Source organism: Sinohyriopsis cumingii, chromosome 12 (assembly GCF_028554795.1).
Source record: "Sinohyriopsis cumingii isolate HCF-2022 chromosome 12, ASM2855479v2, whole genome shotgun sequence".
In the NCBI taxonomy this organism is placed as follows: domain Eukaryota; kingdom Metazoa; phylum Mollusca; class Bivalvia; order Unionida; family Unionidae; genus Sinohyriopsis; species Sinohyriopsis cumingii.
The window spans coordinates 98,746,555-98,765,598 of record NC_142972.1 but is presented as its reverse complement, the minus strand read 5'-3'; the positions used below and the strand labels follow the sequence as shown (position 1 = coordinate 98,765,598).

Here is a 19,044-nt window from a genome sequence, read left to right as displayed (position 1 = left end):
TAACCATCTTCCCTTTGCTTTCTTTGAGTTTTTCTTGATCATGTTGTTAATCTCCCTGTACTTCTCTACTCCTTCAAGATCTCACTGCTTCCTCCTCATATCAAAGAGGCTGACAATATTTGCTGTGACCCAGGGCTTCTTTAACCTATGATGCATGCTAAGGACCTTGCTGCCTGTGCCTATTATTAACATGCTGAAGGTGGTGATCAAGGAGTCTAAGTTTATTTCTTCAGCACCCAGAAATGTGAGTGGTGCAAACTTGCTGCCATGCTTAAAATGCTTGTGCCACACTTGGATCTTTAAGTTTTTCAAGTTCAAACCTGATCCTAACCTGTCTTGACTTATTGTTTATCCTCTGACAAGTTTGTTAGGGATGATTAGCAAATCATTGTTGCTTCCTACGTCAGCTCTTTGGAAGCAATGCTAGACAAGAAGCATTAAGCACTAAGATGCAGTCAATCTTAGACTAATTGGGTTGTAACGTTTTCCATCTGGACTGTGCCAAGTCCATCTTCTAGATATTTTGTTGGGGCCAAGGGTGTTGTTTAGGACTTGATTATTGTAGGTGGCAAAGTCCTGGAGGTTGAGTTCTCTCTCACTGGTCTTTTCTTTACAGTATGGACCAGACTTCTCACCAGTCTATTTGAATAACTATAATATCCTTGGGTCTACGAGAGTCTGAAGCTGTTGGTAGAACTCATCAATTTTCTTGTCATCATGATCAGATGTTGGAGTACAAACCTCTATGATGGTGATGTTGAAGGAAGATGCCCTCATGTGGATGGTATTCATTCTGTTAGACACTAGCTGAAAGTACTCACAATGTCCTTGTGCAGAATTTTTTCTTCTTTCAGTTACAGTTACTTTTATCTTTGAACTTTTGACCAGTGATAGATGGCATTCTTCCCCTCCACAAGTGCAATCCATAAACAAAGTTTAGTAACCCAATGTGGTAACAAACATGTGATATTGTTCAAAAACCATTTATTTTTCTATCAGTCAGCGATTCGAACCTTTAACTTTCTAAATCCAAGGGTTTACCTTATCCTACAGTTCAAGCCATCCAAATGTTTGGATAATGTACAGGTCAAATTATTGTAAAGAAACAAACTAGACAATGTTTTCTGCTTTCAACCATAAAACAAGAGAAGGATGAACAGCACGTTAGAGGCCTGCTCATTTTTAATAGTTCCCTATAATTTTGTGCAGAAACTATTATTCCTTTTAAGCAACAATGACTAAAAATGTTGATCCTTTTACTTTCTTTTTTATCCTAGTTGGCACCTTAAACAATAGGATTAGTAAACACTTATTTTATTCAGCAACATCCATCAAAATCTTTGACAAGCCAATTGAGAACAAATATTTTCTGTATCAGTCTCCTGTAAACAACAGAATATAAACAGTGTTTGTGAGTGCTACATTTCTGATACACTGATCACACTTTGAACAAAATCCTACTGGTGGTTAATTGGCAGAGAAAAGTGCCATTTATTTCCATACACACCTGTCAAAAGAAATCTCACAAGTTATATAATAACAGTTAACACACTCTCACCTTAAAATTGGCAACATGCATCACAACAATCTTTGACTAGCTGATTGTTTAGAGTTAGCAAGCTCAGAGATTGCCAGAGACTTAGTTAGGAGCAGAATGTCTGAGAATCCCAGATACATACAAATAGTATAAACGTAACTTTTGAGTTAAAATAAAAACATTCCTTATTTGTCAAAACATGCTATAAATAGAAATTATTTCAAGGCACAAAAAAGTGACTGACTTTAATACTGACTACAAGATAGAAATCACAACTGATATATGGAAGAAAATGTGGCCAGTTTTTAATAGAAGAATGTGGTACATATAAACACTAAATAAAGGTGTAGTTATATGTAATGTGGCAAGACTGAAGGTTATAAAACTTGCAGGTCATAAAACATTCCTAATGGAATATAACTCCATTATCTCTTTTCCTTTCCTTCTTTTTTTAAAAAAAATCTTAAAATCTATTTCAGAAGCAATTATATTGTCCACCTCAAGAAGCACAAAACATTATTGTGTGCAAGTCACAGGATTTGTTTAACCTTCGTGTGACACATAGCACGGCCATTACTAGAAGCACAGTTCATTCATTACTAATTACCTTGATTAACCACTACTTCTAACAACTCGTGAAATGCATTCAATCATTCATCAAATTCAAATACACATTCACAAGTACACTACACAGCTAATCTGTTGAGTATAGTAATTAATATTAAAAGTTTACCACTAAATAAATATATTTATTACTGCTTCCATCTGAACTAGCTAACAATGGCTGTTTATAGTACTGACAAATCATTTGCTGTACACAGATACTTAAACTATGTTACTAAAGCAGAAAATGTGGGTCAGAGACCTTGTTTGTTAGTATGGACACAAGTGTGAACACAGATGCATCAAATTATCATGTTTCATGATTCTAACAAAAAGAGCTCCCAATAAGTGACGTTTAAATGCTGAACTCCAACATAGTCACTAGAAAGCCTGAATGTTATGGTAGTCCAGAACCCATTATGTTTTAGATACAAACCAGTCATGTTTAAGAAACAATTGCCCTGTGGACCTTTAATGTCTTATTTGTTCCTACAAATTAATGAAAACATGCTTTTTAATTATAAAAACATCTGAAGAGTCATAAAAGTGCATTGTTGTAGCCAGAAGTTGATCAATAGTGTTAGGTGGTGTCAACTGTTACTTGGAAATTTGTCAAAGTGTGTTCTTCATTGATCAAACATTTGTATGTTCTCAACCAAAACGAACACTAAGCAGACCTGCCATCTTGAGTGGAATGAAAATCAAGACGTCAAATAAAAAAAAATCTGGATTTGTATGGAGAAAAAAAGAACAGGATTAGTGTCTATGACCATATATTTACAAAAACTTTACAAATGAAAGGTCTTATGATGTGTACTTATTAACATGAAAAACATATGCTACAGCCATGTCATGAAAATCTATCAATTTTTCATTTCATCTTTTATGCTGATATTTAGAGTTAATTGTGTTGTCAAGTTTATCTCTAATGGACTGAACACTGTCACAGAAGAAATCTGCAGACAGGTTTGAAAGGTCAACTAGAAAGAAGGTTGTTGGAAGTGGTGTACATTTATTCCTTGACATTAACTTCTTCATAATCTGGAAGAGCTCTTTGCACCTGGAACTTTCACTGATCTCAGTAATGTAACATTGTAGGCTGATTTAGCTGCATGGACTATAATTGTGACATTCTTCTAGGCAGTTTCACAGATCTGCTTATGAATAGTGAGTCTGGTGGAAAGCCAAACCTCTGTCTTAGCAGTACAAACACTACTTTACCATGAAGTACACTCTGGAATTCACATTCTACACTTCATAGGAAGAAAATGGAAAAATGACAGATTTTAAGTGTATTCCTCATGGAATTTCTGCATCACTTTTGCACTTTTTGAAGGAGGTGAACACACTGTGAATCAAAAGATTTGTGTTTTGTCGAGTTGTAAAAAATCTGGAGTTTTGGAAATAATCGGAAAATCGGATTTTTAAACAAAATTTCAGGATGATCCCACGTAAATCAGGATATGTGGCAGGTCTGACTAAGCATTACTAGCAGAGGTTCCAGGTTGATGTTTAAGTGTGGATTAACTGGTGAAAGGCAAGAATCAACCACAGGGAATATATCTGCTACAATATGTGTTGCACTGCAAAACTTCAAACATATTGGGTCCAAAATGGACAGAGATTATGATAAAAACAAACTTATTTTGACTTTCCAGGGACTCAGGAAAAGACCTGGCCATGCATTAAGTATGATAACTAAAGGTTGTTTTATGTTTTGTTCAGCATGTACAGCATACCAAGAGTCAGCCAATCTTCCTTATTCAAAGGCATATCTAATGTTATAACTGACCCATTGATAGAACATGAAGACGCTAAGTGCATATTAGTAAATAAAACATAACCCTTCTCCATCATCAAGACCCAGATTGCCTTGAACCTTTACAAAACTGAATGCACAACCATTATTAATCCTGTCATAGGGACAAATTTTTTCCAAATGTTGTATTCGGCCTGAACATCTTAACATCCCTTTTGGTGCCCATGATAGCATACATGACATGTTCATACACATGAGTCAAGATTTATAAATATAATTGCATTGTTATAGTCCAAATGAATTTGTGTAAAATTCAAAATTCAACTATTTTGCAAAAAATATTTATAAATAAATTATGGAATTTTATTTCCATGAAATAAGGATACTTAACATGTCAATAAATTCATAACAAGTTTACTTGGGAATATCTCCATTCATTAATGACAGAAACTACTAAGTACAGGTACAGTGAAAAAGCCAGTGGTACACACCACTGGAAAAAAATACTGTGATAAACTGGTATACCACACACTTTCAATATATAGCATGCAACAAATCAATACCCAGAAAAACTGGACCCAAATGGTTAAATGTAGGAGAGTGGCCTTTTGTTGTAAAAGTGAGTAATATATGCATGCATACAATCATCTTGATGATTCTAACAAAAAGTCTTTAAGAAATGAACTTAAAACATCATACTGAACCCAAGTCCAGGAAGTGTAAAAAAATGGGTCATAAGTGACCTAATTTTGCAATAAGAACTTAAGATATATTTCCTCACCTACCTTCATAGGTCTAGGTATGCATGGGTAATATGCTAAATGCACAAACTTAACATATACCAGTTAAATGTGAAATGAAGGCCACAAGGAATTTCTTTTGTATGAATGGTATTGCACTAATGGAGGTGCATATCATCTTCAAGTTTGGATGATTCTAGCATAAAAGACCTTGAGAAATAAACCACAAAACTGAAATAAAGTCTTGTAAGTGTCAGCTATGGGTCAGTGGCATACTTGTGTGAGACAAATGTAACAAGAAGATGTAATACTCATCGATATGTATCCATTAATGAAGTTTCATGATTCCAGGAGAAACAGTATCTATACATCATAAGCTAAATTAAAAAAAAACTCACGATGTCGATTATAGTAATTTTTTTTTACTATATGCATGTAGCACTAACAGAGATACAAACAATCTTCTAGTTTAATGATTCTAGCATAATGACAGCATAAGAAATAAACTAAAGACAGAAAGTTTAACCAAGTCAGTGAAGCATGAAATATTAGTCACACAGAGTGACTTATGTTATGCTGGTCTAGTACTCAAACAGAATCCCTTCGCCAACTTTCAAGATTTTATATACATGTATACTGCAAATCGTTTATTTGGTCATGAATTAAGTGGGGAAAAAAACCTAACCAAAGTCAGAAATGTGAAATACTGGTTACAGTGACCTTCTTTTGCTGAAATGATGTGGTACTAATAGTACTAAAAGATACACACACACTCATCTAGTTTGATCATTGTAACATGAATATAAGTTAAGAAACTTAAAATATCAAGTTGAACCATTGTCACTAGCACAAAAACATGAACCAATGTGACCTAATTTTGTGATGAAGGTTTAGTACTTATCAAGATATATACACCCATGATTCCAGGTATTATAGTTTGTAAACTGGGTGCAAAAAATCCAGGCTAAAGGAGTGATATATGATCACATATTATTCTTTGTAAACACATAACATTTGGAGTTTTATTCCAGCACAATAGATTATCAAACATTCAATAAATAAATAGCTACCAACAGCATGGAATTTTCAAATACATGTAAGTAAGGAAATATAAAGCACAGTATTTCTTTAGTGAAAGCATGCATATATTTACATGTTAATTTTACATCCTCTGAGAAAAAAGCATGCTTATAAAACATGGCTGAAATTTTCTAAATTGTGTTCTATAAACCTACTTTTCAAAACTGTGCCAGAAGCTTGGTACAGCTATTTGCCACAGCCTTGCCACAAAGACTGTCTTGGAAAGCTAATTTGCATATGCAGAAAGACATTGCCACCAATGAATTGCAAGCTTGCCTCATTTGCCTGCCAAGGGTGTATTTTTCAGTAAGAGTTTGGTTCATTTCTTTTGATGTTTTGATTTTTTTAAGAATCAGTCATTATAAAGTTTTATATTTTAGTAACAGGCAGCCATATTGGATAGAAGACCACTCTTAATGTACAAACTGATAAGCATTCATGACATAATTCTTTCTGTCAAATTTGGAGAAAAACTTGTTTAAATATTTTTATATGTTATCATGGCCAAGTTAGATAGCACATCAGAATTTTTTGCTAAGACTTTTAAGGCCTTTATGACAGGATGCTATCTGACAAATTCGGTTAAAATTTAAGATGGTCAAGCTGTTTTTACGAATATGATGTAAATAGTAAATGATGATGGACAAAACATGATGGATGATGCAAAACATAAATTGAAACATTCACATGTTCACTCTGTCTCATGACTGGGTGAGAGAAAATCTGGACTCCTCACTCCAGGATGAAAAAATATTCCAGAGTTCAAGGTATTGAAAATGCACTTCATGTTAAATGTGGCATGCAGTATTAGAGGTGAAAAGGACTGCTTTGGAATAAACTTTTATAAGACATTCTAAATAGTATTGCTATCAATTTACATTTCAGTGTTTCTTGCAGAAGGTTAAGACAAACATTACAAACATTACTTTGGAAACATTACAAATACTAAAGGATCCTTTATATACATATTTGTAGTATATCCTATTCCCGTTTTAAGATTGTAACTTCAATATAGAATAGTTTGAATACTGAATTACCACTTCATTGTCAGCCATATTAAAGACTTACATGACATCACAATATTGGTTTCTTTACAATGGCTACATATACTGTGCAGTTGAAACTTGTGCTGACATTACATGTATTTCCATGCTGATAATAGCAAATTTTCTTTCAATTTTATCACCAGATAGAGGATGCTTTATCTGTTTAAAAGATTTAGTTCCAGTAATTTCATTTAATGTAAAGTGAGAGAAACTTTAGTCCTTGCTGACAACAAAATCACATAATTGAATTAAAAGCAAGCACAACTTGAAGTCTGAATACAGTAGATTCATGTTTTGATTTTACGAAAATCTAACTAAACAAAACCAGTCATATAGAGTATATAACTGTAGTAAACACAAACTGACCACTCGATGCAAAGAACCAGTGATAGACCCTCTAATGCTTTCCTATAATACTTACACTTTACCTCTGCAATATGAGGGTGCTGAACAAAGTAGATCCACATGACATTTTCCACAAAAAATTCTTCTTCAAAAGTTGTATTTTCCATCTCTGATTCCTATCAAGGTATATTTTCCATCCTTTATGTGTTGTGATCTAATGACATTCCTTTTTAATCTCATGTCATATGATTTGTTCAACATTGTCAGAAGTAAATACTAATGTCATGATAAAATATGACAATCTGATTTGAAATCTCATTGTACACATAAATTTTATCAAGATACTTTATACTACTTAATTTTCTTCTCTTATGTACCTTAGTGCCAGAGGCTTTGCGCTCCATGAGTGCCTTTTCCAAGGGAAGACAATTAGCAGGTATTTCCTTTTTCCAATATGGCTGCTTTGAAGTTAATTCAAAAATCATTTCTTTCAGGGTCCTCAACTGAGGGTCAAACAGGGTGTTATCAACAGCAATAAAATTCTTCAAGTGATGATGGGTTGGTTTATCGGCCAGAATGTAACAAATCTGTTTAAAACAACTCCTGATGACATTCTGATGCTGAGCCTGAAGAAAAAAGGCCTATAATCTGGAGGAGACTCCTACTGGCTGAAGAAGTTCTATATAGTAAAGATAATAATGTACATCAAATTAATCCAATTTGTGTTCTGGATGTGAACATACAACTGTTGCTGGTATTGTTTTCTTTTGTTTAATGTACAACAAACAAATTTAAAATGCATGATTTATTGTCTTGGCTGGTAACTACATTAAAAACCTCATGAGCTTTATTTCATGGACAACCATGAGAAACCTTATCTAAATTTGGAGACTTACTTCAAGCATATGATCTGGTAATGATTTGTTCCACTAAAATATAGTAAAATCACAGCAAAAGTCCATAACAATATAAAAGTGAATGTATAAGCTGTAACACTCACTCCATGTCTTGAACTGTAAAATAGTTATTAATTAATTCCTTAAGCATGGGATATTATGATACATGGATCTCCATTATGAAAATCATGTGAGATCTTGATTGTATAAGCCTATATTCCAAGTTGTATCACAATCAGATAAAAAAAGTTGGTTTCCAGAGTGTTATCATCTTTAGTTAATCACCTCATTAAAATGTGATAATTGATTTATGCTGCTTGAATCAGCAACTGAATATCTTGTCCTGTTTAAGCTGGTTCACAGTCATATAATCACAGCATCATTACCATAAATATACTCCCCTTCCTTGATAATTAGTGCACACAGTGGTCCAAAAACATGAATCACATTATAGGTGAGGTCACAATTTACTTTGGGACCTCTATAAGATAAAGAAGGGGGTGCCATCCCAGTTAGACATCAAGAACATGAAGGAGGGGTAGAAGTGCTGTTTGCTAATTAAATGGCTGAAAACTCATTTTATAATCATGATGGGAATAGTTGTCAGTAAACAGCTGTATCTCATGAAATTGTTCACTTTTTGGTATAAACAACCTGAAGAGATTTCAACACATTATGTACATGTGTGCCTCGCTGTGTACCTGCAAAACATTGTGTATTACATCACTAATTTTTGCACAACAAAACAACAGATCTTCTGTGAGGCAGTTGATTTTTTGCCTGCAAGTCTGACCAGTTTTTAGCAAGGTGTAACAAAATATCTTGTACTGCTACTGTCAAGTTGTAAAACGTGTGCATCTTCGGTAGTCCAAACTGATACATCGACAGTAAACATTATGTTCATGTAAAGTACACATTGACCTTATTTACCTCAGTTGCACAAACTTCAGTTACAAACCCTATGCAGCTGAATGGCTTGCTGCCGTCTCTCAACTTGATGTAATTCTTGGAATTTTTTATTTCATTTAATATAACAACAGCAACTGTATCTTCAACCATATGACATACTCAAACTGACACATCATGTCCAATAAACATAACTGTGACTCTTCCTGAATGTATTTGGAACAATCTGAATCTTCCTTGTTTATTCTTTTGTACTGATTATTCAACTTTTTAAGAGGCTTATTTTTTCATATTGTCTTAAACATATATTGATAGCTGGTTGCCATCTTTAAAAAGTCTACAATCAACAGTTTGATCATGCATTCACTTAACATGAAAACATATGTGCAGTTTAAAGCATCTGAGGTACTAATGTAAAGTTAGTCTGGTTCACCGACTTATTATACTGATGAGCCAATTATCCCGATTTTACCGCAACAACCATTTTCATAGTTTTTCCTTTTATTCTGCAAGTTCATATTTTATTAGTCATTGTTGTAAGACTTGTGGCAAACTTTAAAGGGTTGGCAGGTCTGTATTTGTGTCATGCAAAAAAGCATCAATGCTAAAACTTCAATTTTTTTAATGGTTTTATTAGTGAAACCTTGATTCCGTAATTTCACTGAAATTAATAGTGAAACTTCCGCATACCCTTGAGCAAATTTTTGTTTGTCAATTAAATAATTTTAAATTTCACTACAAACTTTTTAATTCACTTCTCCAAAATGAACCATATCTATCAAATAAAGATTTGGATTAACCAGGTAGTGCCTTCACTTGGTTGCTTTGCTATCTTTGATCATATTTGTGAATGACTATAGGATAATTCAAGCTAGTTTTAATTGGTACTTACACATCTATTTATACTAGTGTTCAAGTGGTCCCATAAAATGAGTTGAACTGATACACAACCATGATTTCTAGCTCTTACACCGGTAGTATCTTGTATGCCTTTTAACTTTTTTATTTATTCCATTCGATTTGATCTGATGCAAAGGACAAAATCAATGTGAAAATACAAAAGCAAGCTTGCTGTTAATTGAGTATAACAATTCAAAAGAAACATCTTCAAATCGGAGATCAAAACAGAGTTGGTAGTTGATTAGATTCTCACAGAAATATCTGTGGACACAACCATGACAGTAGATTAACATTTCTTCACATATGAACACAAAAACGCATATTACATTTATGATGATTACACTGAAAGTGAATTAAAATATATGACAAAAACACAAATTTAACTTGACAGAGTTATTTCATTCCTATTTATTTCTTAAAGTGTTGCCAATGTTAGAGAAATGTAACAAAATAAAGGAATTATTAAGAACTGAAAATGTCATGATTTTGATTCAAATTTCTGGATGCTGACTGCCAATTTTGACAATAAACCAAGCAATATATAACAATCTGATTGCGATTTTCATCATGTTCAACATATTAAGTTCCATTCTTTTGGAATTTTCTAGAAACAAAATGGGATCCAAGCCTGTCCTCACATTATAAGCTGGTTCGAGAGTTATCCAGGTGCAAGTTGTTGTAAGAGAAGTATACTACACTGGAAGCAAGGTTTGAAAATGATGTAAAAAAGTATAAATGTAAATAATAATTTTGTAAACATGGGGTATTTCAGTAAGTTATGGGAGGGATGGGAGATGCTCATCTTGGGAAGAAATCTCTCCTGTCCAGGGGGCTGACATGTATGTATCAACATTGTCCACGATTTGGATCATATAAGCTCATTATTCCAAGTCTGGTTAAAACTGAATTACAAATATGTACTCCATAGTGGTAATAAGCAACTGTCTCTGGAAAAAAGGACAACACACAGTGAACCCAAGGCCATACCATATGCTGACTTTGTCTTATGTCCAGGTGATCTAAATACTGGGGTTGCAAATATTGTTACCTGTCAAACATGACACATTATCAGCTTTCCCTTCCTCTGTTCTTCTATAAAGGGATTTGAAGTCCTCATGCAAGAGTAATGTACTCGTCAATTTATTTTAGGCAGCTTACAATGAACATTGGAAGTATGCATGATTTGGAATAACAAATGAAGATTTTAAACACAACATTTTAGTAACTGATTTCTCATTATGTGCACCAAATGAACCCAAGTTTCTTTCTTCTGAGAACTTCTGTATTTCAGCACAATGTCTCATTTATCCTATAACAGCTCTATGAAATTACACCCACTGTATTGTGTGCTGTATGTAATTTACTTAGTAATTAAAACTCAAGAATATGAAGTCATTCATGGAAATGATCAATCATTTGTATACCAAATTAATAAATAACTGAACTTTAAATTTTATATCACAGGCACTCTTAGTACCATCTATACATACCTTTGGAATCTTATCCAAATGTGTAAACACCAATATCACAGGAGGGATGCCAGGTTGAGAGGATGGTTCACAGGAATGTATGAGGTTCAGCCATATTTCAATCTGGTCTGAAGACAGAATATGCAACTGCTTTATATGTCTTTGAATAAAATTAATCAGGACTAAAGCTGCCTTAGCATTTAAAGAGAAATCAAAAGGTCAAGAGAAAGAAAATTAAATTTGCAGGGAGACATATTTTAGGTTGAGAAATAATTTCCTATTTAAAGTTATATTTCAACTTAGCATGTATTTGTGCATGCATGGATGCATGTGCGTCTGTATGTGTCTCTGTGTTATGTGTATGTGTTAATGTCTGGCTGGTTACATTAAGAACAAAAGGAATAAGTGGTCTTGATATCACTCTTCTTTTGCCACCTGTCTTGAGCAGCAAAATGCAAGAGCATTTGGCCATGAAATCTGACTCATTAGAATGCTTTTTGTTTAAATTACCAATGTTGTTCCAGTGTTGTAAACTGTACTCATAATGAAAATAATACCTTCAAGATTTCTCCAGTTTTTCTATATTTATCCATACTTGATGGCCCATCAGCATTTCTTGTCCATTACTAGAAGGGCCCTTTTCCAGGACACTTTGTGTCAAAGTTGGTCAAATTTCTGTTCACCAACTTTGGTGATAAAGTTCTGAAAATCCTTTCAATATTTAATAGTGCCATCATCATCTAAAACTGAAAAATTCTATGCCTTCTGACAAATTTTGTCAAATTTTGTGGAACAGTTTTTCAAAACTTATAAGAAGAGTTTTTGAAATTTTATAAACAGTGACCTTATATAATGGAGGGTCAGGTACCTTTTGCACAAATTTGAAAGGTATTCATCCAAGGATGCTTTCAAAAGAAAAATTGTTTAAAGTCTCTCAGATATATGTGATAGTAAAATAAGTTATTAGAATAAATCTGAAAGGTTCTTGAGCCATGATTTTTCTGAAAATAATTATCAAATTCTGTTTAAAAGTTCTTTAGAAGCTGTTCAAGTTTCTTTTCTGTTTTTATTAATGACAGACCTGCATCAGTTATACCACTCTGAAAACCACCATATGCCCAGCAGATCTGTGTCATATTTGGTCAAATTCTGTTGAGCAGTTTTTATAAAGAAGTCATTTAAAATGTGGCTTCCTTAGCAACAGCAGCAGCCATATCTGATTACAGATTTACATAATTTGCACACATCTGAAAGTTCTTCAAGCAAGGATGCTTAAAACGAACTTTGGTCAATTCCATACTGCAATTTTGAAGTTTTTATTTTTTATTGTTACTAATGTAATGGCAGCCAAATTTCAAGGCAGATGACATCATTTGTACAAATCTGAAATTTCTTTATGCGATCTGTCCAATATGGGGAAATTCTGTCCTTTTGTAGGTTTTGAGAAGGTATCTGAAGCTTTTATCCTGCTTTAATAACAGTGGTTGCATGCGACAGCAGGTAAGAATCATTCATTAAAAAGTGAAAGGGTTTCATGCCAGGATACTTCCAATTAAGTCTGGTCAAATTTTATTCAGAGGATTTGAAAAAGAAATCATTTAATTGTTTACAATTTAGCAATGGCAGCCACATTTGATAATGGATAGGCATCAATCAAACTTGATATTCTTTATGCCAGGTAACTTTCTTTAAAGTTTGGTCAAATTCTCAAATTCAATTTTGAGGAAGAATATTATATAACATTTTCTATTTTTTTTAATAGTAACTTGACTCAAAGATCATTTCATTTCTTCATTTTAACAGCTAAATTCTTAAGTAACAAAATTTTCAAGGTGGCCACTATTTTGCCTATCTCCTGTGTTAGGATGTCTATGGTACAATATCAGAGTTCGTGTCTTTCAGTAGCATAGGTAGGTCAGCTTCTAGGAGATGGCCAGGTAGGATTATAGCAAGATACATGTGGTTCATCACTGTTCTGCTGGCACTGATTTTCCTTGCTGGATGCACCTTTTCTAAGAGCTGCCAGGTGGAACTGTATTCAGGCAGATCATTGTGATGGAGTGCAGGCTGGAGGTAGGGTAATCTCAAGCCATTTCAGCTGGTTCAGCACTTGGAGGCCCAGAATGGCGTTGCAGTGAACTTACCATCACTCAGTAGTAGATATGGGTTAATCACCCCTCATTATGTGGATCCTGCCAAGAGTTGATTAGCTTCTTGATTGCCCCTGGTGCCAGTGTTAGTGATGGCTGTGGCTGTCACTGAAGGTCTAGCATGGGTAGAGTAGACAGTAGCTTTGAATACCTTTAGGCCAGTGTTGGTCACTTGGAGTGTCAGCCTTGACCTGACAGCCAGTACGGTTTCCAGCATACCACTGTATTCACTCTTGGAGATCTGACCCTCCTTGAGCATTGATTTACTTGGCATTTGGCTATGGTGTTCTATGATGTACCACTTTTCTCTAAATGAAAAACTGTAATTGGTTGTTGCTGATAGATGAAAATAAAATGCTGACTTTTGTGTCACTTTTCCATTCAAACTGGGTGGTGGACAGATAGAAAAATTCCTTTGTTTTATAGTCAAACTATGATGAAGCGAAATGATAATAAAACTTTTAATACTTTTAATAACTGTTTAACATTTAATAATCAGAAATGAAAATATGCAATAACTTGTGAAGTCTTAACTCCCACTTCTACTATTTTCATCAACTCAGCCTATTATGGCTGGTGATAATTTCATGCAGATATCAGAGTCCAGCTGATGGACCCTGACTTATTATTATGACCAAATTCACTCAAAAGCATTGCAAAGCTTTTGAATGATTAAGGTGACATATGGTAAGGAAAATGTAAAATTTCATTTCCAATATGGTGAAACATGTAATGAAAATGAATGCAAATGATGGAAAAATTATGGCAAGTATGATTTACTAACATTAGATTCAGATATTTAGAAACAAAAATAAGTTCTGGGGTCACCTGATTAATATAGCATAATCATAGTCGTCATATGTCATCATACACCTCTCCATTGATAACTTCCGCACATTAGTGTCCAAAAACAAAGACCGCACTATAAACGAGGATGCAAGTTACCGAGGGACCTCCAAAAAATCTGCTAAACATCCAGAGAACAGTGAGCTTTAGGGGGAGGACTAGGCTTTTTAATGACTGAATCCTCGCTTTACAATCGTGTTGAGAATAATTGTCAATAAAGCTCTTTTTCCAATGAAGTTGTTCGTAATTCTATATAAATTACATTTATTTATAAAATGTCCAACATCTGAAAGATTGAAAACATGATTCCAACTGGTTTTAAAGACTAACATGGTGCACAAAATCATTTGTGTATTACGTCACAGTTTTTTTTATTTTGTTGATTAGTTTGGTTCCAGGAGTGTTTTGGATAGTATCTTCTGAAAAGGATCTGCCAAGCAGGAAACCAGACAAACTGTTGATAAACTACCAAACAAGATACCTTTTTATCAACAAAGCAACATTCTGTGAGACCATCATCTATGACAAAACTCAGTTTTTTAATTGTTCAGTAGGTAAGATATTGATGAATTGATTGCATTGCAAGTAACAGTGAAACTTCTTATCATCCTTGAGGATATCTCTACATGTGAATTCAGGAATTCTCTGAAGCCTGTTTTCCCCACAACTGTCCATATCTGTGAAACAAAGCTCTTTATTTTAAGAAGTACTCATTTCACTTGGTTGCCTTGCTATCTTTAATCAGTTATGACTGAGAAGCTTAATTTAAGATAGTTTAATTCGAACATTTATAACAGTGTTCGATTGATCTAACTGTAATGAGCTACGACTGGGGTTTTTAAGCATGCAGGATTTGGATGCCTTTTAACTTCTTTGCTAAATTCCACCTCATTTGATCCAAAAGACATATTTAATGTGATAACAGAAAAGGAGGCCCGCTTTTTATTTAATGCAATAATACAACAAATGCTTCCACAAGTCCGATAACAAAACAAGGTCTGCACCTAATTAGGTTCTCAGAGAAATGCTCGTGGACATAGCTGTTACGGTAGATTGACAAGTTTTACGTTTAATTACAAGAGGACAGGTTGCACTTATGATGATTACAATTAAAAGGAACTAAAACAAAGTACTAAAACATAAATTTTAGTTAATAAAAACATAATTGGTATTTATTTATTAAAGTACAGCCTCCACTAGGTGTAAGTGACATTTTCATTGATTGAAATTTCCTTGAATATCATTAATTACGGTGTAATAAGAATGTCATCTGGAAAGAAAATGCAACAAATTGTATGACTTCTTTTTATAGCTGATATTTCATAATGTTAATAAAAATTTCCAGATCCTATCCACCATTTTCGACGTTTAAATGAGTGATATATCAAAGTTTCCATTACCAATTTTGATCGCGATTTTCTTCAAGTTCAACAAATAGGTATCAGTTCTGGGGGTATTTTCTGATTTAAAAATGGGATTCACGCCTGACACCATGTTACAAGTGGACTTGCAAGTTATCAGGGCATGAATTTTCGAGGGAGTGGTGTATAGCAGACCATACACAATTTATATTTTGTTCACAGAGTAAACCAAACTTAGCTACGGAATTTTGTTACTGTTTGTAAAGTAATGCAGTAATAATAATAATAATAGTTGTTGTGTTAATTGGTGTAAAAAACATCTTTTAACATGTCCTTAGTTTGAAACAGAGTATTTTCAGCCAACAAATGTATCTGTTCATTCATCTAACATAATACAGATTTAGCGTTAAAATGTATTGTTTTTTACTCACAGGTGTTATTGGAATAAAGGTGTTTTATGATTATATGGCACCTTTGTTTGTTGAACACTGAAGTTATCTTCTTTTCCACAGGAATAATTCTTTTGCAACATATTTAGTTATTTACCAAACTGATCAAACTAAAAACAACTATAAAACAAATAACTTCCTTCAGAATAAAAAGCCACAAAAAAGAATGTCTTAAACATGATTCAGTTCATGCAAAAAATACTTTGGAGTTGCAAACAAACCACATGATGCCTTGTACACTTTGCCAAAAGACGTTTAGGTAAATGATTCAAAAAGCATAAAATATGTGCATCAGTCATTATCATTATGCAGTGACATTTATCGAAACATGATAAAAAAAATTGTCATTAAGGACAGAATACACATTCAACATTATAAAAGCAGGAGGACTTGCACGTTACACAAACATGGGTGTTTGAATGCAATCCCATCTTCCTTGGCAAAGAACTGAGATAATTAAAGTCACTTTTTTCTATAAAGAATAAAATCAAGGATATTATATTCCATCATTAATTAAAAGAAATTCAAATAATCAAAGATTATCCCTTTCATTCTCCTTAATACTTTTCCTTACACATCAGTTTTGGTTCATGGCTCAAGGTTAGCTTTGTAATTTGATAACTTATACCTCATTGCAGAACTTTGTATAGCCCTCCTTTTAACTCTGTCATGCCATTTTTAGGCTTGAATCAGTTTGTATTATCTCAGTTTGGCTCATTAGATCTAATACTAAAATCCATTATATGTTGACTTAAAGCAAAGCTTTGTTTGCTCTGACCTTGTAAAGTACATATTTCTATTCCATGCCAAGCCTAATGCCATTTCCAAAGCTAAATATGATGTACTTACCATAAACTAGAAACTCTTTTCTTTCCTCATTATCATCTTTTAAGAGATCTAACAGTTGATTGAAATCTACGACCAAGAGATATACTGCATGACTCCTCAGAAAAATCGGAAAAGCAGAGTTGATTATATTCGGGCCTTCAAAGTCACACACTGTCAAGGATGCATATTTCATGCTACTTGTGTCTATTTTGTCTGAATTATTCATCTCTGCCTCTTGATTATGAACACGCTTTATAGGGAAATGGTACTGCTCTGAACCTGAATGAAAATGCATAAATAAAATAAATAAATAATAACAATAATAATAATAATAATGCTTTATTTATTGAGGGTGACTCATTAGTCAAGGACTATTCTCCCTTGAGGCCCTCTTAAGGAGAGTATAACAATGCACACTATATGAAGATAGCAATAATTACTGTTTATTTTAACATGTTTAGTATTAAATACTAAATTCCATTATCTATTAGAAACACATACATGCTCATGATATCTCTTCTTAAATACTCTAATACTTTCAGCTGATTTTACATGCAGTGGAAGCTTATTCCACAGAACTGTACTAGAGTATTGGAAGCTCTTTTTAAATTGGTCTGTTCTTGGTTTTGGTGCTAGAAGGTTTCCATGTGATATTAATCTCAACTGGCATTGTGTTGAAAAAGGCCTGAATAAGTCCTGTAGATACTCTGGTGCAGTTCCATGTACATGCAGACATTTATATAAAAGAACTGCCTCGTGAAAATCTATCCTGTTATATATTGTGAACCATTTGAATACTGTAAATAATGCTTTTGAGGGATGATCACTAGATGCATCTAAACTTACGCATGCTGCTCGTTTCTGAAGTTTATAAATCCTGTCAAGCTCAGATTTAGCACAGTTTCCCTAAACATCTGAGCAATAATTCACTGCTGGAAGAATATATGACTTGTAGTATAGATTGCGAGTTTCCCTAGGTAAATATTTCTTGATTCTGCTGAGTAGGGCAATTTTGGATGACAGTGTTTTACAAAGCTTATCAATATGGTCATTCCATAATAAATTATTATCTATGGACAAACCTACAAGCCTTTGATGTTTGACATTTTCTAAAGGATGATTATTTATTTCAAGAGATAGTTCTAGGTTCCCTGACTTGTGTAGCTTTTGTGATGTCCCTAAAATCATACATTTTGTTTTACCTTCATTAATTACCATCCTATTTTGTTGTGCCCATTTCTGGACTCTAATAAGGTCTGAGTTTAATCTTGTTTGGATAACGTCAGTATCAGAACTAGATGTATACAAGGTTGCATCGTCTGCAAACAAATCTGTATTTGTGTATTCATTATTTAGTGGTAGATCATTGATATAAATAAGGAAGAGGGGAGGGCCCAAAACTGAGCCTTGAGGGAACCCTGAATGAATAGTGCAAGTTTGAGAGCTAATATTGCCAATGCTTACTTGTTGAGACCTTTGGTTTAGGTATGATCTAAACCAGTTTAAAGAAGGATTGTCGAACCTGTAACAGTTCAACTTTTGCAGTAGAATTTCATGATCAACAAGATCAAAGGCTTTCTTGAAGTCAAGGAAAACAATCCCAGTCATATGTCCATTATCCATTTCCTTCAGCCAAAGATCAATTAATGTGGTAAGTTCTGTTTGGCATGAGTGGTACTTTCTAAATCCTGACTGCGCTTTATGAAATAGAGAGTACATTTCAAAAAGTTTATTGACCTGAATGGCTACATGCTTTTCAAATAATTTTGACAATACAGGTAGGATTGATATTGGCCTGTAATTCCTGGGATCCTCCTTTTCTCCTTTCTTAAAGATACATGTAACCTTTGCACATTTCAGTGTTTCTGGAAAATTACCACTCATTATACTTAAGTTTATGATATGTGTTAGTGACTTTGTTATTACTGGTGCAGCAATTTTAAGAATTCTTGGACCAATACCATCCAATCCAGAGGATCTATTAACATTCACCTTAATTAGCATATCAAAATCATTAGCTTCACTAACATTAGCTACTGAAAAATAATTATCATCATTAACTTTATCTCTTATAAATGAAAGAAGAGCATGAAGTTCAACTGGGATGTTAGTCAGGTTCTGAATACTGT

The 19,044-nt window shown here is 33.7% G+C and overlaps 1 protein-coding gene across 1 annotated transcript in view; it reads right to left on the bottom strand.

Annotated features, from left to right (window-relative positions):
- Nucleotides 1–7,805, bottom strand: part of LOC149787066 (uncharacterized) — a 70,790-nt gene extending 62,985 nt beyond the window's left edge. The window contains exon 1 of the mRNA XM_089978334.1: nt 7,488–7,805. Coding sequence (XP_089834460.1) covers nt 7,488–7,595 — 108 coding nt within the window. The 5' untranslated portion in view covers nt 7,596–7,805. The remainder of the gene's footprint in view (nt 1–7,487) is intronic.
- Nucleotides 7,806–19,044: the final 11,239 nt, after the last annotated feature.